Source organism: Dasypus novemcinctus, chromosome 14 (assembly GCF_030445035.2).
Source record: "Dasypus novemcinctus isolate mDasNov1 chromosome 14, mDasNov1.1.hap2, whole genome shotgun sequence".
Classification (NCBI taxonomy): Eukaryota; Metazoa; Chordata; class Mammalia; order Cingulata; family Dasypodidae; genus Dasypus; species Dasypus novemcinctus.
The window spans coordinates 53,430,265-53,456,306 of NC_080686.1; the positions used below are offsets into that span (position 1 = coordinate 53,430,265).

The following is a 26,042-nucleotide window of genomic DNA, read 5'->3' on the forward strand; positions in this document are numbered from 1 at the left end:
TCCAATAAAATTTTATTTACATAAATAGGCATATTGTCCATGGGCTATAATTTGCTAACTCTTAGGTTAAACGTTGCAATTAAAAGCCAGAAATTGACAAAATGTCATTTTTCAAAAAAGACCCTACTCTATATTCTAAATGCAAGAGATACAGCTAAATACAGACATACATAATCCATTCATCTTTAATGGCTGAAAAAAGATATGCCACACAAAAACTAAGCATAGAAAGGTTGGAATGGCTATTTTAATATAAAATAAAGACACAACAATTACCAAAACATTTGATGATGCATATGCCTTGATAATTAACAAAACTGGCAAAATGGGGGGGGGGGGGAGGAATGGAGAAATCTATAATAATAGTAGAAAATGTGAAAAACCTTCAGTTATCAGAACTAGGAGAAAAAATCAGGAAAGATATAAAGCTGAACAACACTATTAACCACCTTGATTTAACTACATTTATAGAACACTATATCAACAACTTCAGAACACAAATTCTTTTCAAGTACAAACGGTCATTCAAAGACAGATCATATCCTGGGCAACATGTCTCAAACTTAAAAAAATGATACATCAGAAAACCCAAGTATTCTGAATATTAAATAACACATTTCAAAATAATTTACAAGTCAAAGACAAAATGACAATTAGGAAATATTTCAAACTGAATGACTATTAAAACATAAATTAGACATCTAGACATTACAGGCAGGGCAGACAATCTCAGGAATTTGGCACCATGTCAGTGGGCCTTACCTTGGAATATATGCTACCTAATGTAACAGAGTTAGACTCATTTATGATTTCCCTACATGCGGCTCTTTTGCCCCTTCAGTCTGTTCATATGCCGGTTGAACCCTGAATCTTGACAGAGTTGCAACACCTGCTCTCTAGTTCATTGGACTTGCCCAGGACAACTAACAAAAGGATGATCATGGACAACACCCATCCCAAAAAACAAGTATCCACAACTGCAAACAAGCCAGTTCCATCCATCTATCCCATGGGATCTAAGCCCCCTCTTAATCAGAAACAGAGTGGACATCACCATCCCCAAGTCCTCAACACTGAGGAATAAACGTAAGAGGGAAATGCAACTATGAACTAAAGTAGGTGTATTATTGTTTTAGCGATGGAAGACCTTGTATCATTGATATAAAGGCAGTGGTCCACAGAGGTTCTGAGGGGAGGGAGAAGGAAGAATAGGTATAACATGGGACATTTGATTTTAAATATATCAAAGCCAAAAGCTAGTTTTTTAAAAAAAGATAAACAAAACCAACAAATTCCTAGCTAGACTGATCAAGGGACAAAAAAGAACACAAAAGACCAGTATCAGAGATAAAAAGGGGGTTACCAGATTTTGACCTATCTGGTAGTATATCCATTAAATTACAGTTGCCACATTTGTTAGTATAAAGTTATTCATAGTATTCTCTTATTTTATCTTTAATGTCTACAGGACCTCTGGTGGTAACCCCCTTTTTTAGGAGTAGAATTGGTGGTCCATATGACAACTCAGTAATCAGGAACTATTAGATTGGATAACATTAAAAATAGTAATAAACTGTCAATATCAATTATCAACAAGCATCAGAGCAACTGGAATTTTCAGATATTGCTGGTGAAAACAGTTTGGCAGTATCTTATGAAGTTATGCAAACACCTAACATATAACCCAGTAACCCCACTTCTCCTCAAAAGAAATGAAAACATGTCCACATTAAATGTTCATAGCAGCTTTATTCATTATAGCCAAAAACTGGAGCAATGCAAATGTTCATCAACTGGTGACTGGATAAATAAAATTGCTAAACCCATACAATGGAATACTTACATAATAAGAAAAAGGAAGGAACTACTGATGTATGCTGTAATGTGGGTGAATTTTGAAAACATTGGTAAGTGACAAAAAAACAGATACAAAAAGTCATATACTGCATGAGAAAATTACAACTTATGCAACTTACAGACAGTAGTTAAAAGTAATATTGTAATATTTTGCAGTTATGGCTAGAAGAAAATATTTTAATCCTAAGGGACAAAATAGGGGGTAAAAGAGAGTATAGGATTTTTTCCTTCTGAAGTAATGAAAATGTTCTAAAATTGACTGAGGTGATGACAGCACAACTCTGTGATGAATATATGAGCCACTGAGTATACACTTTGAATGAACTGTACAAAGCATGGGACTGTATAACAGGGAATTCAGTGGTAGATGATGGACTGGTTAACAGGACAAATAAGAGAACATTTTCTCCTGAATGATAACAAATATACAGTATTAACATAGGTTGTTAATAATTGGGGGGAGTCGGGGAAAATACATCAAATGTAAGATATGGGTTACAGTGAGTAGTAATATTTTGTCAATGCTCTTTCATAGTTGGTAACAAATGTTTCCCAATAATGCCAGGTGGTGGTGGTGAGGAGATGTATGGGAGCCTTGTATAATGATATGGATGTTTGTTTTGTATATTCACAAGTTTTACTACACTTTCATTATTTATGTATGTTCATGTATGTATGATATAATCCAATAAAATTTTACTTAAATAAAAACCATGAAATGTATGATTCCACTTATGTGAAATGTCTAGAAAAGGCAAATCAATAGGGACAGATAGTGATTAGCAGTTGCTCAGAATTCAGAGAGAGAATGGGGATGGATTGCATATAGGTAGAAGGGCTCTTTTGGGGTGGTGGAAATGTTCTAAAATTGGATTGTAGTGTGATTGCACAACTCTACAAATTTACTAAAAAGGCATTTAGTAACAAATGGTGATATTTACTTTAAAAAATGAATTTTACTGTATATAAATTATACTTCAATAAAGCTCTTCACAAACAGGGAACCCTAATTTAACTATAGTCTATTAATATTACAAATCTTTCTTTAACTGTAATGATATTCTTTCATTAATTTTTTTTAAAGATTTTTTTAAAAATTTTTTAAAAATTTCTCTCCCCTTCCCACACCCCCTGCCCCAGTTGTCTGTTCTCTGTGTCTATTTGCTGCGTGTTCTTCCTTTGTCCACTTCTGTTGTTGTCAGTGGCATGGGAATCTTGTCTCTCTTTATGTTGTTGTTGCATCATCTTGCTGCATCAGCTCTCCATGTGTGCAGCACCATTCCTGGGCAGGCTGAACTTTCTTTTGCACTGGGCGGCTCTCTTTATGGGGCGCACTCCTTGTGCGTGGGGCTCCCCTACGTGGGGGCACCCGATGGCACGGCACTCCTTGCACGCATCAGCACTGCACGTGGGCCAGCTCCACACAGGTCAAGGAGGCCCGGGGTTTGAACCACGGACCTCCCATGTGGTAGACGGATACCCTATCCACTGGGCCAAGTCTGCTTCCCTAAAGATTTTTTTTTATTTATTTCTCTCCCCTTCCCCACCCCCTCAGATGTCTGCTCTCTGTGTCCATTCACTGTGTGTTTTTCTGTGTCCCCTTGTATTCTTGTCAGCGGCACCAGGCATCTGTGTCTCTTTTTGTTGCATCATCTTGCTGCATCAGCTCTGTTTGTGTGCGGCACCAAACCTGGGCAGGCTGCACTTTTTTCACGTGGGGTGGCTCTCCTCACAGGGTGCACTCCTTGAGTGTGGAGCTCCCCTACACAGGGAACACCCCTGCGTGGCACAGCACTCCTTGCGTACATCAGCACTACGTGTGGGCCAGCTTACCACCTGGGTCAGGAGGCCCTGGGTTTGGACCCTGGACCTTCCATGTGGTAGGTGGAAGCTCTATGTGTTGAGCAAAATCCACTTCCCACTTTCATTAATTTTAACAAATGTACCACACTATTGCAAGGTGTTAATACTGGGGGCAGGGGGAAGGGGTACATGGGAACGTTGAATTTTATGCATTATTTTTCTGTAAACCTACAACCTCTCTAATAAAAAAAAAGAAAATCCTCTCTGTCTCCCAAATATAAAATGTGGGAAATTCTATAGGGCAAATGATACAAGCTTTGCCAACATTGGCATTAAACAACAACAAAAAAAGCTAAGCCATTCTAATACCAAAGCCAGATAAAGACACTACAAGAAAACAAAATTATAAACCAAGATCCCCTATGAATATGGACACAAAAATCCTCAACAAATACAAGCAAACAGAATCCAGCAGCATTCTAAAAGGATTATACACTATTACCAAGTAGGATTCATCCCAGGAATCTAATCAACATAATACACCATGTTAATAGCATAAGGGAAAAAACCACATGGTTACCTCAACTGACAAAGAAAAAGCATTCAACAAAATCCAACACCTTTTATGATAAAGAACACTTTAAAAACCTAGGAATAAAAGATAATTTCCTCATACTGATAAAGGACATGTATGAAAAATCCACAACTAACCTCATACTTAACTGTGAAACTTTCCCCCTAAGGAATGGGAATTGGAGACAGAGAATATAAATCTGAGAATGATAAAGAGAGGGACAGAAGGAGGGTGAGTTTGGGCAGCTGTTGCTGCTGTAGTGTCATGCAGAAGAACAGCAATGATAATTTTCCAATGATGGGAATGACTAATGGCTCTTAAAAGAACTCCTAACTAGTACTCAGTTTCTGTGCTGCCAGAAAATAAATTGAGGAAAGTTATTAGGAACTAAAATTAAAAGATGAGAAGATGAAAATTAATAAAGAAGCACAAAGTCAAAGAGAATCATGAAAGACAGAAAAGAGAAGCAACTCATTACATACAAGGGACCCTCGATAAGATTAAAAGCCAATTTCCTTCAGAAATCATGGATTTAACAAGGCAGTGAGATAACATATTTAAAGTGCCGAAAGTAAATAAGAACCTGTCAACCAAGAATTCTATGTCCAGAAAAACTATTCTTCAGAAATAAAGGAGAAATTAAGATATCTTCAGATAAACAAAACAGGGAATTCATCACTAGCAGACTTCCCCACAAAAGATCCTTAAAGGGATTCTTCTCTGATGAAATGAAAGGACACTAAAGAGTAACCTGAAGCTACACAAAGAAATAAAGGAAAATGGTAAAGTTAGTTACATAGGTAAATATGTCAATATTATTTATATTCATAAAACAATAAAAACAAATCTATGTTGACAGGTACATAATGTAAAGATGTACTATAGAACAGTAACAACATAAAGAGGGCATGGAACTATTTAAGAGCAAAGCTTATGGAAATAAACTTGGCGTTAATTATCTAGATTGTTGTAAATTAAAATATTGACTGTAATCTCCAAGACAACTTCTAAAAAAATAACTAAAAAATATATAGTAAAAGAAATTAGAAAGGAAACAAAATAGTACACTAGAAAAATATCTATTAAACACAAAAGAAAGCAGAAATGGAGAAACTCAGAGAGGAAAATTATGACATACAAAAAACAAATAGCAAAATGGCAGAATTTCTTCCTCATCAATAAATTGCAAAGAATAATTGTATATGAATTAAACTTCACAATTAAAAGTTAGAGATTGGCAGAATAGATTTTTAAAAAACATGATCCAATTATATGCTGTCTACAGAGATTCACTTTAGATTCAGGACATAAAGAGTTTAAAAGTGAAGTGATGGAAAAAAATATTCCAAGCAAACAAAGAGAGTTGGAGTGGTTATTTATAATAACAAACAAAGTAAGATGTAAGATAAAAATTGTTACAAAAGGCAAAGGGGTTATTAGATAATAAAAAGGGACAATATATTGAAAACACAATTATAAACATACATACACCTAAAAAGAGAGTCCTAAAATATATGAAGGAAAAGCAGACAGAAATGAAGAAAGAGAAATAGTTCAGTAATAATTGGAGATGTAAATACTCCACTTTCAAAAATGGATATAAAAACTAGACAAAAACCAATGAGGAAATAAAGGACTTAACACTATAAATAAATTTGTCCACAAAGAAGAGGTGGCATTGGATTGGGAAAAGTGGACATGGTGGACGATGGGTGTGGGGAAAGGCAGGAAGAGATGAGAGGTGGAGGCGTCTTTGGGTCATGGAGCTGCCCTGGATGGTGCCTCAGAGGTAATCACCGGACATTGTAAATCCTCACAGGGCCCACTGGATGGAATGGAGGCGAGTATGGACCATGATGTGGACCATTGTCTATGAGGTGCAGAGGTGCCCAAAGATGTACTTACCAAATCCGATGGATATGTCATGACGATGGGAATGAGTGTTGTTGGGGGGGGAGAGGGGGGTGGGGGGGGGTGGGGTTGAATGGGACCTCACATATATATTTTTAATGTAATATTATTACAAAGTCAATAAAAAAATAAAAAAATAAAAAAAATAAATAAATAAATTTGATCTAATAGATATATATAGAACCCTCTACCCAACAATAGCAGAATATACAGTCTTCTCAAATGCACATGGAACATTCTCCAGAATAGATCATATGTTAGATTACAATCAAGTTTCAATAAATTAAAAAGACTTAAATCATATAGTGCCTTTTCTCACCACAATGGAAGGGAGCTAGAAATCATCAATAACAAGGAAAACTGGAAAACTCACAAATAGATAGAAATGACACAATAAACTCTTAAACAACCAATGGGTCAAAGAAGATATCACAGGAGAAATTAGAAAATAATTTGCAAATGAAACTGAAAACACACCATACCAAAACTTCCAGGATGCATTGAAAGCACTGTTCAGAGTTAAATTTATAACTGTAAATACCTATATTAAAAATCTCATACCAATAATCTAACATTCCACCTTAAAGAACTAGAAAAACAGGAAATTCAATGCAAAGCAACAAGGAAGGAAATAATGAGGATTACAGTAATGATAAATGAATAAAATAGAAAAAACAATAGAATCAAAACCAAAAACTGGTTCTTGAAAAACTGAAAAATATTTAGACTGACCAAGGAAAAAAAAAGACTATTCAAAGTAATAAAAACAGAAATGGAGGAGGAACCAACTTTACAGAACAATTTTAAGTGTACATGAGCAAATTTTAAAAAACCTGGATGAAATGGACTAATTCCCAAAAAGATGTAAACTACCAAAACCGACTCAAAAAGAAATAGAAATTCTGAATAGATCTCTAATAAGTAAAGAGATTGAATTAGTAATCAAAAACTTCCAAAGAATCCAAGTTCAGGACCAGATGGTTCACTGGTGAATTCTAACAAATATTTAAAGAATAATTAACACCAATCCTTCACAAACTCTTAAAAACAAAAACAAAAACAGGAGGGAACATTTCCTAATTCACTCTTGAGGCAAGTATTATCCTGTGTTAAGGACTGAATTGGGTCACCACAAAAGACATGTTCACATCCTAATCTCTGGACCCATGAATGTGAACTTAATCATAAATAGGATCATTGAAGATGTTATTACTTAAGATGAGGCCAAAGTGGATCCAACATGAACTGGTGTCTTTATAAAGAGAGGAAATTTGGACACAGAGAGACCAAGACAGAGTTCATCATGTGACATAAAAGATTGAGTTATGTTGCCATTAACCAACAAATGTCATGGAATGACAGATACCCTTCAGAAGCTAAAGGAGAGGCATGGAATGGATTCTCCCCTTTATGAGGAAGGATGGTCTTGCCAACAACTTGATTTTGGTCTCCAAATCACCATAACATATAGAAAAATTAATTTCCATGGTTGAAGCCAACCAGTCTGTGGTACTTTGTTACGACATCACTGGAAAGCTAAGCCAACCTGATACCAAAGCCAGAATTATAAAAGGGGGAAATGGTAAAGATAAATGAGTTTATATGGCTAAGAGTCTTCAAAAAGAGTCAGGAGGTCACCAGAGGGGTTGTGCTTACACATGCCTCAGCAGGATCCCAGAGACAGCCAAAGTAGATACAATCCCAGGTACTGGTGCTCCTGAGGGCTACAGAGACATACAGGTTTTACAATCATGGCGGTTGGCTCTGGAATTCAGTGCCTTGTCAGTGGACTCTACCTGGGAATTTGTGTTCCTGAGTGTGATGGAGTTGGACTCAGATGTGAATTCTCTACACATGCCTCTTTTATCACTTTTATTGAACCTGTAGCTGGTGCTGGGGTTGGTGTATACCCAGGAGACTTCAGTCTCTGGACTGGCCAGGTGCCAGCTGGGCCCTGAGCCTCAGCAAGTTGCAGCTCTTACTTTCCGGTTTGTTGGACTTGCACAGGTCAGCTAACAGGGAAGTGAAGATGGTCAACCACCACATCAGGGAACTGACAGTGCCTACAACTCCAAGCAGGAGAATTGCATCCATCCACCATAGATCTAAGCCCCCTCTCGATATAGAGGTGGAGCGGACATCACCAACCCAGGGTCCACAGGGTGGAGGAATAAAATATGGATTAGAGTGAACTTACTGGCATTCTACTATAGAACTATTGTGACTAGTAATGGAAGAAACTGTAGTATTGATCTGGAGAAAGTGGCAAGGTAGTTGCTGAGGGCAGGGAGAGGAAAGTAGAGATGAGATGTGGGGGCATTTTCAGGACTCGGAGTTGTACTAAATGATACTGCAGGGACAGATGCTGGACATTATATATCCTGCCATAACCCACTGAATGTATGGGGGGAGAGTATAAACTACAATGTAAACTATAATCCATGCGGTTCAGCAGTACTCCAAAATGTATTCACCAAATGCAATGAATGTGTCACAATGATGAGGGAGGAGGTTGTTGATGTGGGAGGAGTAGGGGGCTGGGGGGTGGGGTATGTGGGAACCTCTTATATTTTTTAATGTAACATTTTTTGTGATTTATGTATCTTTAAAAAAAAGACAATTTAATAAAATATATATATATATAAAAAAAGATACCACAAGAAAAGAAAATTACATGTCAATATCGCATATGAATATGGACCAAAAATCTTCAACAAACACTAGCAACAGAATTCAGCAGCATATTAAAAGGATTATACACATTACCAAATAGGATTCATCCCAGGATTATAACAGTGGTTCATTATATGAAAACCAATCAACAAAATAAACCACATTATTAGCAAGAGGAGAAAAAGCACATGACTACTCAATTGATACAGAAAAAGTATGAGACAAAACCCAACACCTTTTTATGATTAAAAAAAAAAACTCAATAAAACTAGGAATATAAGTCAATTTCCTCAAACTAATAAAGGACATGAAAAATCTACAGCTAACCTCATAGTTAACCTGTCATACTGAAAGCTATCTCCCTAAGTTCAGGAACAACACAAGGTTGTCTGCTCTTGCCTTTTCTATTCAACCTATACTGGAAGCCTGAGTCTGGGAAATTAGGCAAGAAAAATAATTAAAAGTCATTCAAATTGGGAAGGAAGAAGTAAAACTATCTATTGTGCATGGCATGAAATTACATAGAATATTCCAAAAAACTAACAAAACCTAATAACCAAATTCAACAGGGTTGTAGGATACAAGATAAACATACAAAAATTAGTTGTGTTTGTATACACGAGCAACAACCCAAAAATGAAATAAAGAAAATTTCATTAACAAAGAAAATAATAAAATATTTGGGAATAAATTTAATCAAGAAAGTACAAGACTTGTATAATGACAATTATAAAACATTGTTGAATATGGATAGACATTCCTCAGTGTTGGTGAATTGGAAAACAATATGTTAAGATGATGATACGCTCCACAATGATCTAAAGATTCGACATAATCCCTATCAAAATTCCAAGTGTACTTTTTTTTTTTTTTTTTGTAGAAATGGACAAGCTGATATTAAAATTTGTAAAGAATTGCAAGGAATCCTGAATAGGCAAAACAATCTGGAAAAAGAACAAAGTTGGAGGACTCATTGTTCCCAATTTTGAAACAACATAGATATAGTAATCAAATCAATGTGGTACTGGCATATGAGTAGACATACAGATGAATGGAATAGAACTGAGAATCCGGAAATAAGCCCACAATCAAAAATGTCTTCAACAAATCATTCTGAGACAGCTGGTTATTCACATGCAAAAGAAAGAGGTTGAACCCTTACCTCACAACATATACAAAATTAACTCAAAAGGGATAAAAAAATATAAGTGCTAAAATTATAAAACTTAAAAAAAAAAATAGGAGTAAATCTTCATGACCCTGAATTTGGCCTGCTTCTGACATTTGACACCAAAAGCAGAAGCAGCAAAATAAAAAACAGATTACCTGGCCTTTATTAAAATTAGGAACTTTTGTGTATCAAAGACACTATTAAGAAAGTGAAAAGACAATCTACAGAATAAGAGAAAATAGTTGCAAATTATATATCTGATAAGGGTCTAAGAGTATCCTGAATATAAAGAATTATTACAATTCAACACAAAGACCCAATGGAAAAATAGGCAAAGGACTTGAAAAGACATTTCTCCAAGAAGATACATGAATGGTCAGGAAGTGCATGAGAAGATACTCAAAATAATTAGTCATTAGGAAAATACAAATGGAAACTACAATGAGATATTCTTTCATACACATTATGATATATAATTTTAAAAAGAGAAAAAATTATTTGCTAGAATATGAGGAAAGTGGAGCCTTCATATATCGCTAGTGGTAATATAAAATAGTACATTAAACACTGCGAAGAATAGTTGGCAGGTCCAAAAATGTTAAAAAAAAAAAATTATTATATGACCCAGAAAGTCCTCAGCATAAGCCCAAAAGAACTTAATGTGTGTTCAAATAAAAACTTGTACCCAATGTTCACAGCAGCATTATGAACAACCCAAATTTCCATCAACTGATGAATGAATAAACAAAATATGGTATATTCATACAATGGAATATTGAGCCACAAAAAGGAATGAAATAATGACACATGCTACAATATGGATGAACTTTGAAAACATTATGCTAAGTAAAAGAAACCAGACACAAAAGGCCACATATTGTATGATTCCATTTTTTTGAAATGCTGAGAACAGTTAAGTTGAAAGAGACAGAAAGCAGACTAGGGATTGCCAGGAGCTGGCAGGAGGGGAGAATAACTGCTTAATGGGCACAAGGTTTCTTTTCTGGGTGATGAAAGTGTTGTGAAATTAGTTGTAATGATTGCAAAACATTGTAAATGTACTAAAAACTAAATTTTTCCTGTTAAAATGGTTAAAATGTTGAATTTTATGTTATGTGAATTTTATATCAATAAAAAAGAAAGAGAAGAATTGTAAAACAATGTCTCAAGATAATATAAAAGGTCCATTCCAGGAAACCAGTGACAATGGAGTACTAAAAAGCAACTAGTCCATGTTGGGTAGAATAACGGAGAGATATGAAAGTAAAGTCCTGTCTAGGAAAAAAAGAACTGATATATTCCAAAAAAGGGAAAATATTATATATAAAGATACAAGTTTGTTGGGGCATTTGAGGGAAAATTTAACAATAGTTAAAGAAAAACAAGGCAAACATTAGCTCCAGGAAAAATGAAGGATTATATGAAAAAGGAAATAAGGTCTTAATATACCTCTTGGCCAAACAGCTATAACTAAATAGCCACAATAATTTTTAATAGTATGATTAACACTTTAAACATCTGAAATAACTGGTAGGCAGAAGAGATGAAGGGGTGAAAAAGTGAAGGGATTCTCATTTATCAAGATAGGTATTCAATATATAATATCAAAGATTGAGAAATCAGGAAAAAATGAAATATTTTATTTAGAAATATGGAGTTACATATTTTTTAAATGCAAAGTCTTTTCATGTCATTTAACTTTTTAAACTACATAATATAATATTTGATAAAAACCTAGAAACTAAAATCATTTTAATTTTATTTAAAATATAGCTAATGAGGGAGAAACTATCAGCCCTCCCCCAAGAAAAGTTCTTCCCTTCTACTTCAATAATAGAATTATATGGCTGCACAGCTAAAGACCAAATTTTCCAGTCCCCCCTCACTAGGTATAGCAAGACTAATTTCTAGCCAAAGGTATGTAAGTGGATGTAATATGTGCAGCTTCTGGGTCATATTCTTAAGGAGAACTTTCTTCCCCCTTTCTTCCTTACTGATGGCTGGAATGGAGATCAGATGGCAAGAGTAGCCATTTTGGGCCATGAGATGGAAGCCATGCATTGAGGATGGCAGAGCAGTAAGACAGTAGAAGATAAAACCAGTGGCAACTTCACAGAACACCAGATTAGAATTTTACATGATAGAGAAATAAACTTTTAACTTGTTAAACCATTGTTATTCTGGTTTCCCCTTGAGAGCAGTCAAGCCTATAGCCTGACTAATATAGAAAACTAAACTTCAAAGAATATAATTAAATTTCTTATGTACATAAGGTTTTAAGCTAAACAACAAAGTAATATTAACCTTTACATGAATGATAAGATAGTATGATGATTTGGGAAATTATGGTAAAAATCTACCTTTTTTAACTGGAGATTGACGTTGTTGTTGTTCATTAAGACCTTGAGGAAAGGCTTGCGTTCCATTTGTCTTACACTATTAAAGAAGAAAATATACTTTTCAAAGCAAGCTTTAAATTTTATATAACCCAATTGTTACCACCCCAAAATATTTTCCTAATAATCAAAATATCAGTTAAGGCATAGTTGGGTTAAAGGGATGCAATCATTATTAAGTATGCTTATTAAACATATGCAACAAAAATGTCTCTCAAAATATGTTCACATATTTATAACTATTTTTGCCATAATTATAATTATTTTAAAAAACACAAAACCAAAGATTAATCATATGGTACCAAAGATAAATAATTCCAAAGTCATTAAAAATGGATTGTAACTGGTTTAAACAATATATCTTCATTCTCAAAACTGCAATAATAATACCAGAGTATTTACTTTTTAAAATCACATGTGAAGTAGATCTTTATATCAGTTTTTAAGGATTCTGTACTGTTTAACCCAGTATCTTGGCAATTGGGGAAATAAAGAAAAGTTGGTTCATCCAATAGGGCAAAAAAAAGTAGAAACAACAGAACTCGATGTCCTCAGTAAAGGGTGGGATAAGCCACAGTCACAAAGTTTTCCTGTCCCAGTGGCATGATCATCTTTTTTGTGAGAATGGCTAAACCAGTCTGATGACATTTTAAAAATCAATTTTTAACTCCTTTTTTCTGATTTCATGATCACCAAGAAAAATTCAAATTACAATTTGGCTTCACATAAATATCCCTACAAGGAGAGAATTCACAGGTTGTATCAATAAGGGAATTACAGAGTGACAGCAAGATTTCTCATTATAAAATTGGTTTTCTTATTTTATAAATCAGTTTCACAAATTTGGTAAACAAAACCTACCCCCAAGAAATGATCTCTATAGACCAGACCCTGAACCATGGTAATTCACTAAGGTAAGGTTTCTTGGAGACATCTCCCACATAACTAAATATCTCTGTTCCATCAACCACTGAATTGATTGTAAGCCATTCCTTAATATTTCTACAAATGCTACCAAAACGACAATCCTTTTTCTCTTCTGGGTTCCATGACTTTCTGCTTCTGGCTGTTCCCTCCATGGTTTTCTCTCTGAATTTCATTCTTATAAAGGACCCCAGTAATAGAATTAACAGCCATCCAGATTGAATTAGACCAACCTTAACTGAATTAATCTAGGTCCTACTTATAATGGTTCACACCCCCAGGACTGGGTTAAGTTTAAGAACATGTTTTTCTGGGGTACATAGCTCCACAATACTAGATCCACCATCTGGACCCCAAAAAGACATGTTATTTCTTCATGCGAAATACATTCATTCCATTACAACATCCTAAAATCTTTAAATCATTTCAGTAACAAAGCTTAATATAAAGTCTCATCACAATCAATGTCATCTGTCCTGAACCACAGTTCCCCTATCTGTGGACCTGTGAAACCTGGAGAACAAGTTATCTGTTTCCAATAAACAAGAGAAGGACAGGCATAGGCCAAACATTCCCATTTCAGAAGGGAGAAACTGTATGAAAAAGAGGTCATGGATCTCAAACAATTCCCAAACCCACAAGGCAAACTCCAACATATATGGATTGATGTTCTGTCCTCCATGCCTGATGGAGAGGCTTGTGCAGTGGCCATGCTCCCCCTAAATACTGGAGCATAAGCCCTACCCTCTCTGAGCAATGGGATGGTGGCCAGGCTCTCCACAAACCCTGGGGCACAGTCCCCACCATCTCTGAGCTTTGGGGTGGTGGCACTCTTCCTGAACAATGGGGTGAAAGGTCTGCCCTCTCCAAAGTTCCAAGGCAGAAAATTACATAACACATTTTATGAAGCCATCATCATCCTAATACCAAAGCCAGATAAAGATACTATAGGGAAAGAAAATTACAGACTAATCTCTCTAATGAACATAGATGCAAAAGTTTTCAACAAAATACTTGCAAATAGAATCTAACAGCATATTAAAAGAATTATACACCACAACTAAGTGGCAATTATTCCTGGTATGCAAGAGTGGATCAACACAAGAAAATCAGTTAACATAATATACCACATTAACCAAGACAAAAAACGTGATACACCTTGATTGATTCAGAAGAGGCATTTGACAAAATCCAGCATCCTTTCTTGATTAAAAACATTTTGAAAAATAATAGAAAGAAAATTCTTCAATATGATAAAAGGGATATATGAAAAACCCACAACCAACATCATACTCTTTGGAGAAAGGTTGGAAGCTTTCCCTCAAAGATCAGGAACAAGGCAAGGACGTCCATTGTCACCACTGTTATTCAACATTGTACTAGAAGTTCTACTACAGCAATTAGGCAAGGAAAAAAAGGCATCTAAATAGGAAAAGAGGAAGTAAAAGTCTCTTTGCAGATGACATGATCCTATATTTAGAAAATTCTGAAATGTCTACTAAAAGGTACTTGAGTTAATAAATGAGTTCAGCAAAGTAGCAGGAAACAAGATCAACACAAAAAATCAGTAATGTTTCTGTACACTAGTATTGAACATTCTGAGGAGGAAATTAGGGAAAAAATTCCATTTACAACAGGCAAGAAAAAGGCTCAAATACCTAGGAATCAATTTAACCACAGGTGTATAGGACCTACATTCAGAAAACTGCAAACACTGCCAAAAGAAATCAAAGAAGAACTAAACAAATGGAAAGTAATTCAGTGTTATCGGATTAGAAGACTAAATATCACGAAGATGTCAATACTACCCAAACTGGTTTACAAATTCAATACAATATCAATCAAAATTCCAACAGCCTACTTTACAGAAATAGAAAATTACCGAATTTACTCAGAGGGAAAGGTCACCCAAGTAGCCAAAAGTACCCTAAAAAAGAAGAGTGATGTGGAAGGACTCTCACTACTTTACCTTGAAACATATTACAAATCTACAGTGGTCAAAATAGCATGGTAGTAGCATAAAGATAGACACATTGATCAATGGAATAGAAATGAAATAGACCCTTCTCTATGGCCAGCTGGTTTTTGACAAACCTACCAAGTCCACATTACTGGGTCAAAAGTCTCTTCAACAAATGGTGCTACAAGAACTGGATATCCATAACCAAACGAATGAAAGAGGACCCCCCTCTCTCACTCCCTATACAAGAATCAACTCAAAATGGATCAAAGACCTGAATGTAAAAGTCAGGACCATAAAACTCTTAGAAGAAAATGTAGGGACACATCTTCAAGATATTATGGTAGGTGGTGGTTTCCTGGACCTCAGACCCAAAGCACGAGCAATAGATATATAAATGGGACCTCCTCAAAATTAAACACTTTTGTACCTCACAGAACTTTGTCTGTTGAAAAGGCAGACAACTCAATGGGATACATAATGGAAACCACATATCCAATAAGGGTTTAATATCCATGATATATAAAGAGTTGCCACAACTCAACAATAAAAAGACAAGCGACTCAATTTTTAAAATGGGCAAAAGATTTGAATAGATATTTGTCCAAAGAAGAAACACAAATGGTGAAAAAAAGACATGAAAAAACATCACAAATGATTAGGGAAATGCAAATCAAAATATGCAAATGCAGAGATACCATTTCATAAGTATTAGAATGGCAACTATTAAAAAAGAGAGAAAACTACAAGTGTTGGACAAGATGTGGAGAAATAGAAAAGCTTATTCACTGTTGGTGGAATGTAGAATGGTATGGTCACTGTGGAAGGTTGTTTGGCAATTGCTTAGGAGTTTGAATATAGATTTGCCACATGACCCAGCAATACCACTACCAGGTATATACCAAGAAGAATCGAGAACAGTGACACAGACAGACATCTGCAAACCAATGTTCTTAGCGGAGTTATTCACAATTGCCAAAAGATGAAAACTACCCAAGTGTCCATCAACCAATGAATACATAAACAACTGTGGTGTATACAAATGATGGAATATTATGCAGCTGCAAGGAGAAATGAAGTCATGAAGCATATAACAACATGGATGAACTGGCAGGACATTATAATGAGTGAAACAAGCCAGACACAAAAGGACAAATACTATATGATTGCACTACTATGAACCAGATATATTATGTAAATTCATGGAGCAAAAAACTAGAATATAGGTCACCAGAAAATAGAATGAGATTAGAGAATGGAAAGCTGTGGGTTAATATGTGCAGAATTGGTAAAAAGGCTATTTGTAAATCTTTGGAAAAGAATAGAAAAGGCAAAAGCACATTACAGTGTTTGTAACTAGCAGTGCTAATATATAGGGATGACAGTGGTTGAAAGTAAGTCTAAGGTCATGAATCTTACTAGAAGAAAAGCTAAAAAATGTAATGTGGGAATGTATAGCATAGTGACATCTCATATGAAACATGAATATGGGTAATATTGCATATATAAAACTTTTTCTTTGAAACTGAACAAATGTACATTAATGCTACAAGATGTTAATATCAGACAAAAATACAACCAAAGCAAAATATGGACAGTAGTGTATAGTAATATCTTTTTTTTTTAAAGAATTATTTATTTTATTTCTCTCCCCTGCACCCCAGTTGCCTGTTCTATGTGTCTCTTCTTCTTTGTCTGCTTTTCTTGTCAGCGGCACGGGAATCTGTGTTTCTTTTTGTTGCATAATCTTGTTGTGTCAGCTCTCCGTGTGTGCGGCGCCATTCCCGGGCAGGCTACACTTTCTTTCATGCTGAGCGGCTCTCCTTATGGAGTGCACTCCTTGCGCATGGGGCTCCCCTACGCAGGGACACCCTGCGCATGGGCCAGCTCCACACGGGTCAAGGAGGCCTGGGGTTTGAACCATGGACCTCCCATGTGGTAGATGGACTCCCTAACCACTGGGCCAAGTCTACTTCCCGATAGTAATATCTTAATAATCTTCCAGCAAGGGTAAAGAAAAAGAGTAAATAAACTAAGTGAAAGAAACTAAACAAAAGGTACTATTATTGTTTGACCCCCTCTATACAAAATATAAATACAAATAAATTAGATGGAAACAGAATAGCTGCTATGTATGGCAGGGGAAGCATAGACAGGTGATTATTAAAGGGTAGGATTTTGGGTCCTTTTTTAAAAATTATTATTGGAATAATGAAAATATTCTAATAATTATTGAAATGATGAATGCACAACTATGTAATTATACCAAATACCACTGATTGTACACTTGGGATGGACTGTATGTTTTATTAATATGTATCAATAAAATTGATTTTAAAAAATAATGCAATGTGGGATTGTACCAACAGCCAATTGTACTTTTGGGGTCTAAGAAAAGGACAAGCCAGTCTTAAGCCATTTGTTAAATGATCCCAACTGCCCCACTTTGACAGGGCCATGACACCAAGTAAGCTCTCCAGAGATCAGTGTCCTTGAGGGCCCTAAGTGCCTGAAATTTCTAGATCCCCTTTGCCCAGGGCATAGGCACATGAGTAAATAGCCCTGGGTCCCTAAGGGACGGGCTGGGGTTAAAAAAAAAAATCATGTTGAGCAAAGGAGCCCAGCACTAAAGAATATATTATATGATTTCATTTATATAAAAACTTAGAACAGTCAAAACTAATTCTAGTTACAGGAAGCAGATCAGGTAGATGCCTGGAATGGGGATAGAGAGGAGGGCGATGGTAGACACAGGAGTCATAAATGACTGTAAAGAGTTACAAGGGCATTCTTTGGGAAGATAGAAATGGTCTCTATCTTGCCTGGGGGCTGGCTACAGAGGGGTATATGTTTGTAAAACCTCAAAGAACAAATGGGTTCACTGCATTGTATGTAAATTATAACTCAAAATTGATTTGAAATTAAAAAGCAGAGCTTGGGTAAAAATTGTCCTTCATTTTTGTTATGTGCCATCATTGACACAGGTTCTGGTAGCTTTTGCACAATAATTGAAGCAGGAGCCAAAATTTTAAATTTAGAAGTAAATTTAATTCCTTGATTTGATTTTCTCTGTAAAATTTGCATGGTAACATACTCTTTTACATATAAAGTTTCTAGAAGACAGTCAATGGTCCAAAGAGAGTTATGAATATTACTGTTGTATTTATTAGGGAAATGTTAGCTGCTAGAAGAAATAAAACATTTCAATGTTCTATAAAAAAAATAAAAAACAATAGTAATGTAGATATCAATGTATTGACAAAGGAATAGATGACAAGATCAGCAGAACAGAATAAAGAATCCAGAAACAAACCCTGACAAATGAAAACTTACTATATAGTAAGGATGATATTATAAATCAATTAATTATGCTCGACAATTGACCTCTATGGGAATAAAATCCCATACCATATGAAAAATCAATTTCAAGTAGTATATAGACCCAAAAGTATAAAACTTTCAGAAAAACATGTAGGGAAATATCTTTTAATCTTAGGGAAGGGAAGAACCTTTTAAACAATGACAAAAGGTCAAATCATAAAAACCTTGATAGTGTGACAAAATTAAGATTTAAGACTTCTGAACAAAAACACTGCACAAAAAGACTCTCAGACTATGAGAAAATATTTACTGTGCATATAAGCATAGACATTAAAATGTATAATATGTTTTTAAAGTCATATAAATTAAGAAGAAAAAAGACAACCCAAGAAAAACGGACAATAGATATGAACTGACAATTCACAAAAGTGGAAATCCAAACAGCCAAATTAAACATCGGAACAGATGCTCTACCTCACAAAGAACAGAGACCTGAAAATTAAAAACAATGAAAAGATATGATTTGTCATCCAATGGACAAGAAAAAAAATAATTAAAATCTGACAATAACAAGAATGTGGGAGAATCAGAGTCCTCTTACACTGCTCATACACCGCATTTTGGAGAGTAATCTGGCAAAATCTAATAAATCTGATGATAAGCGTATGCTTCACACAGCAATTTTACTTTAGATTTATACCCCAGAGAACCTCTCAAACACATATTAAAGGAAAAAACTAATGGACATTCATTGCCTCATCTTTTATAAAATAGAACAAATGTCCACCAACAGAAAATGTAATATATCCATATATAGATGAAAATTGTTCTGTATCAGTATATATATACAACAATTTTATTCATTGTAACAGCTGCCTAGTCTTCTATTTATGAATTTACTTATACTTTGTTCATGCAGTCCAAGAAACCTGTACAATGGTTACTTCTGGTGAGAAGAAATGAATGAAAGGGGGCCAGCAATTGGAGGGAAAATTTTCAGTAAATACCATTTGTGCATTTTGAATTTTAACTTCATGACTATTTGGTCAAAAATTAAATTTAAATGAAAAAATCAGTCTTAGAGTGAAAAAAAAAGGCAGAAACGTGGTATAGCAGTTTGATATGGTTATGAATTAAAAAAAATAGATATTGGATTATGTTTGTGATCTAGTCTGTACGTAGGTGTGATTAAGTTAAAATTAGGGCTTTGATTGGGCCACATCATTATGGCATTGGGGACTCACAGATAAAAGGCATGGCAAAGGACAGAGTTGGAGCTTTTGATGCGAGGGTTTCTGATGTTGGAGTTTTGATGTTGGAGTTTGATGCTGAAGACTTAAGCTGGAGACCCGGCACGTAAGCTCACAGAGGAAAGAGAGGCCAGCTTCAGGAAGAAAGGAAACTTAAACCCAGAGAGAAGCAAGACCCTGAAAGGGAGGAATCCAGGAAGCCTGAAACCTCACAGCCATCGGCAGCCATCATGAAATGAAATGAAAACAGACTTTGGTAAGGGAAGTAACTTATGCTTTATGGCCTGGTATCTGTAGGCTCCTAACCAAAATAAATACCCTTTATAAAACCAACCAATTTCTGCATCAGCACCCCTTTGATTGACTAAAACATGTGGGTATACTATTTACGTAAAATTGTAAAAGAGCTACAACAACTGTATTATTATAGCAAAAGTACAAATAGATTTACAGAAAAAATAAGTGGATAGTTATTTTGGAGAAGGATAGGAATGAAATGGGAATTTTGAGGGACAATATAAGGTTTTTTCTTGAAAAGTTTTAAAAATATGACAGAATGTTTATATTTGAAAATGCTGGGTGGCAGGTACATATTATGTTCTTTTTAATATATGCTTGAGATCGTTCATAATTTTTTAAAAGTATATAAATTACTTAGCATAGTGCCTAGCACATACAGCCATCTAACAAATGTTATTATCTATTTTGTAAATGAATGTTCATTTTATTATAATTTCTAAGACTTACTCTGACAACTCCACTTTGTAAGCACTGAGTGTTGCATGGATATTCATTTTGAAAGTTGAAAGGAAACACTGCTCCTAGAAGAGAAAAAAAGAAAACCTTTAAATATCCATGATTCCAATAAAATGATATAATATCACCTCTAAAGCTTAAGTGTCTAGAATATTCTAAGTACTGTTTTGAAATATTTCCTGATAGTTCATTTATTCAACAAACATTTATTCAGCCCCATTTACTGCATTAGGGAATGAAAATACAAGCATGCAAAAGGGTTTGGAGATAAAACAGCTCATAGTTTATTTTTAAAGGCAAGAACATATATAATCATCAAAATACAATTTGATAGATAATAAATTATATGAGAGAAGATACTAAGGGTATCCCAAGTTTGGGGATATAAAGAAGGTTTCACAGGTTGAAGTACTCCAATCTGTCTTGAAGGAAAACCTGAAGATTCCTTCAGGAATTTGAATTAGTTAGGGAGAGGGAAGGGTTTGATAAAGTCCAAAATTAATGTTGTTACTAAACTTTTCTGCCTTATAAATCTCCATTCCTCTGTTTGGAAATTCTTAAGAGAATTTATAAGTGAGAAATCAGGGCTGCCTGCTCATCCTGTTCACCAGTTAGGCCTGGAGGAAAACCTGGATCTTCATAAAGGAAGGGTACTGTAAAAGGACTGATCATAGAATGGAACTGCTGCCAAATAGCTTTATAGTGTTCCCATTAGGATAAAATCCCAGCCTTGACCCTATGCTCCTGCTCCCCCAGTGCACCAAAAGGATATGAGATCAGCATTGCTAAACTATGGTCTAGAAGTAGCCATAAATTTCATTTGTCTGTCCTAAGTCTTAGCCTTCTTCAGAGAAATCAGGACCAAACTGGGGACAATCTTCCTTGTAGGAACCAAGGACAAAAGAATGGAGGAATGAGGAATTAATTCTATTTCTATCTTTTCTGCTTCATCTTTGTACTCTATAAAAAGATTTTTTCCTTTTATAAATAGCCAGTATTATGTTGCTTAATTCAGATGGACATAAGGACTAAAGAGAATTTAAATAGGATACATATTTATCACCAATCTTAGACCATGAAAGCCATTCTGACAAGGAATGGATAGAATAAAAAGATCAATAGTCCAATTTTAGAGTTAAGTACAAATCACCTCAAGAATCTGTCAAAAAGAATAGTTTTATGGGCTAAAGAAAAACATTTAATATTAGAATTATTTTTGTTTAGGTTTCCTGACATTATATATTCCAGCTCCAGCATAACCCAAGCTTCTGCCAGAGTAAGCCTGTGACATCACAAACACAGTGGAATCTCTAAGTATTCTTTTATGCTAATCTTTTTTTTAATTGAAGTTAGGTATACTTTTCAAAGGCTAATTCTCTCTCCAGTATGGTTGTTCTATTTGTACTAGGCACACTCTGAGCAGAGGTCAGGTATCAAAGTGAAGCATGAAAAACAATGCACAAATTTATTGCCTGTCCTGGGCTATTACTTCCTACCTTAGCTAGTCTCCTAGACTACAGACTGGTAAATAATTAAGAAGCCTTTTCTTTTGGTAATACTTTTAAACTCTTCAAACATGTTATCACAGGTTTTCATTATTTGTTTTAAATATCAATAACTTTATAAATTATATTTAAACAACTGCACACTACATCACTCACCAGGGGGAGAAGTCAGATGGCGAGCAGGTCTTGCTGGTTGAAGCGGTTTACCAATCAATTTTTTGGTTTCCATTATCACAAAGACCTTGAGGTTCCATACTTTGGAGGGAAAAAATACATTATCTTTTGAAAAAGATAATCAGGTTGCTTTACATACCTAGAAAAAACTACAACACTCACTTGAGAAAACTTATTTTATAAATTAAATTAGAAAACAAAACACAAATACAAAAGAAGCATTTAAAATAATATGCAATAAACTTGGACCTCTGTATAGCATTTCTCATAGCTGGTCATTTCTTCATTAAAACATTTTCTTCCCTTAACTTCCCTCACTCTATTCTTTTGGTTTCTTTGTTATTTCTGATTGTCTTTTCTAACTTCCTTAGTGGATTCCCCTTCTGTTCTTCAATTAAATGGAGGATTTCCTCCAAATTTGGCTTTGGCCCTCTTAGCTAACTTCATCTATTTTCATGGCTGCAACTACCTATCTACGTGATAAATATGCCCTGATTTATACTTCCACACCCACCTCTCTTTTAAATTGCAGCCTTGTTTTTCTAATTGCCTAAAGAGATTTCCATTTATATATCACAGGCATCTTAAATTCAACATACAAAAATTCAAATTCATTACTTTGATTCTAAAGATGTCCTTCCTCCCATATTCCTTAAAATCGTCAACTCCCTTAGATCAGGCTTGGTTAATGGCATCTTTAATTCAACAGTCTAAATTAGAAGTCCTCGTCTCCCATAATCAGTCTCTAAATCCTATCCAGTCTACTTACAACATACCTTTATTTTCTTCATTTCCACTACTACTCTTAGTTCCGCAATAGTTCTCAGTCCATCTCCCTAATCACCCAGTCTGATTTAAATGCCCCCATCTATGTTTTTGGGTAATATATATCCACATCATTGCATTAGAGAACACTGTATTGTAATATAACTGATTATTTAATTGTATTCCATACTAGGAAAAAGTGAGGAAGAGATTCTCTTTCAAGTGAGGAGCAGTAACTTTATTCGCACTTATGTACTCTGCTACTAACACAGTACGTGGGATGGATCCAGAATAGGTGCAAAACATTTTCTGAAAAAAAAATGAATACAGTCTCTTTTCTCCCCAAACCATGATCTCTTGATCAAGTGTTCACAATGCCTATTTCTTACTCTCTGCTTTGGCTTAATCAAACTTTAGTCAGAGTTCTCTCCTCCCCATAGGTCCCTTGCCCCCAAAGGCTTTTTATGGAGGCCATTTTTCATTGGATATAATTTCAGAGTCACTGCTTACAAATTAATGAACTGGCCAAAGAAATATATTCCAGCCTCTGACACCATTTTTTCCCCTTCAGATGGAGGGCTCCAAAAGCTTTTCCAGAACCCTCTAATGTCTTTCATGCTCAGTTATTAATTGTATTAATATACAATTAATATTATATATTATATATATATAGTTTGTTTAAAAAGAAGTGGGGACAGGGGGAACAGAAGTGGGAACAAAGCATCAAGTTCCACTTTTAGAGTTGAGTAGTGGTCCTGAATGCCTTCAGTCATAATTTCAGGTTTTTTTTAAAAAATGTTAACTTGGTCACAATTTTATTTCTTTAATATAAATACAGTATATTCTAGGTCAGTGATTGTCATTTGAGGATTCATGTCACTTACCTATGGAGTTTTATTAATATACAGATGTTTCAGTCCTTTTCTTCATTGGCATTAAGATTTTATTCTGCTCCCTAAATCTCATGGTTAAGAATATGTTCTTCCTGTCATATCCTTGTTCTCTTGCTGGCTTAAAGCTTTCCCTGTAGAAGGACCACTGTCACTACTGTTGCTAAACTTTTGTTAGTGTACTCCCCATATGGGAAAATCCATTGATTCAAGTGGCTATGGGACCCACTTCAGTGGTAAAATCATCCAAAAGCTCTAACTAGTTCTTCCTTTATCCTAAAAACTACAGCGGCTTTTTTCATCTCTAGTCATCTTGAATGACAGAGAGAGCTAATAGACTATTAAAGTTAAAACTTGCTAAACTGACAAAAAACAAACAAACAGCAAACTCAAATTTTTATCTTAGCCCTGACTGCCCTCTGGTTCTCTCCTGCTAAGTCACACCAGCTGTTCCCATGTAAAATTATCTAACTCATGAAATTTTCTATTCTTCCTAGGCTCTCAAAGATTCTAACCTGGTTAATTCAGACATTCTAAGATACTGCAAGGGACTTATTAATTAAATCCATACTTAACACACTGAGGCTGCTTTTCCTCCAGTATTGGATACTTAGTTCCCTGGAGAAATCACCAAAAAACTAACCTTGAGACCCACTGGAAAGCCTGTTACATTGTCCACCTTACCACTAACACAGTTGCCAAATTCCAGTAGATCCAACCCTGGATTCATGACCCTCAACTGAAAAAGTAGAGCTGGAGACCTAAAACTGAAAAGCTCTCCAGAGAGACCCCAGAAGCAAACAGTGCTACAATGTGGATAGCCTTCATAAGATCTTCAGGCCAAGCAAATGACATTGTGAGATGGTCAGGTTCTACCCAAAATGTTCAACTAAGACCTCTCACCTACTGCCTATTCTCATAATTTTTATTTTCTCTCTTTACTATATATCTTTTTTCTCTAGCCCCTTTAGTGTCACTTTTACTATCCATATAACTCCCCTATTACATCCACAGCCTTCCATAATGAGCCCTATTTTGTATTATTTCCTGCCCCCCTCATCAAATTCCCCCATCCCTGCAAGGAACCCAGAATCTATGGCATTCCTTCACTCAACTACAAGCACAATCTCACAATTCTACTTTGAATTTCTGGTTATGAACTTCCTTTTCTTTGAAAGTCTCCATTCCTTCCCCACCTCCCCCCATTCTTATACCCTTTCTCAGATTTTAGGGCATCCTTTAATGATCACTTAGGGATCCTTTCACTTTTTGCTCTAGACTTCAAAAGGAACTTCCTTTAACCTCAGTCCATTACAAAAAGGGCTCGTTTAACTACAAAATTAAAATCTATGGCACATTTCCATAAAGCCTAATAGTCCCTAATGAGAAATATTTTACTTATAGCAAACATGCCTACTGATATCTGCCTGCTAATTGGATTGGATCCTATTATATACCTAATCTTACTAACCTTTATCAAATCTTTAACCAGACTGCCTTCTTTGCTCACCTTAATTTCTCTATTACCTCTGAAGTAAGTTTCTCAGGCACTAGATAATCCAAAAGGTCTACAAAAACTCTACATGCTTAGGAACAAAGTCCCAAAATTGGAAGGAGGCTGTGAACTTCCTTTCTCACTAGATTCTCAAAAAGCCTTTAAACAAGAGGCTAAGAGATTGGGAGGAAACCTAAAAGATCATGTATGGACAATCTTCCTGCCTGGAGTTGCTATTGCAGGGGCTATTCAGAAAATGTGACGTAACTCCTTGTTCAATTATGTACCCCAGAAAAAAACATTCTTACTCTTAATCCATTCCTATTTACAATGAATGCATAAAAATGTTACTTTTACTTAAGGTATAGCCTAACTGAATGAGGTTGGGTCTTAATTCTATTGCTAGAGGCTTCATCAAAAAAAAGCCACATGGATGAATAGAAGCTGTTAGGTAAACAGAACCCAGAAAAGAAAGGAAAGGAAATTGCCATGTGATGGGAAAGCTAAAGAACCTAACAACTCCTGGTTAAACAGAATGCTACTGACCGGAGGGGAGGGGGGAGGGGGGGGGTGGACATGGGACCGGGACGGGGACGGGGACGGACGACACAAGCTTT

General features: G+C 35.4%; 1 protein-coding gene across 4 annotated transcripts in view; it reads right to left on the reverse strand.

Annotated features, from left to right (window-relative positions):
- The window catches only part of C14H8orf88 (chromosome 14 C8orf88 homolog), a 39,091-nt gene that overhangs the window by 6,896 nt on the left and 6,153 nt on the right, over nt 1-26,042 (reverse strand). For 3 of the 4 annotated variants that reach the window (XM_071207895.1, XM_012518131.3, XM_058275712.1), the window contains 3 exons: nt 22,258-22,356; nt 20,588-20,661; nt 12,350-12,425 (listed from right to left, as the gene is read on the reverse strand). In XM_071207895.1, coding sequence (XP_071063996.1) covers nt 12,350-12,425; nt 20,588-20,661; nt 22,258-22,330 — 223 coding nt within the window. In that variant the 5' untranslated portion in view covers nt 22,331-22,356. Of the gene's footprint in view, nt 1-12,349; nt 12,426-20,587; nt 20,662-22,257; nt 22,357-23,924; nt 24,065-26,042 lie in introns of all 4 variants that reach the window. The other variant, XM_058275711.1, reaches the window with a different exon arrangement.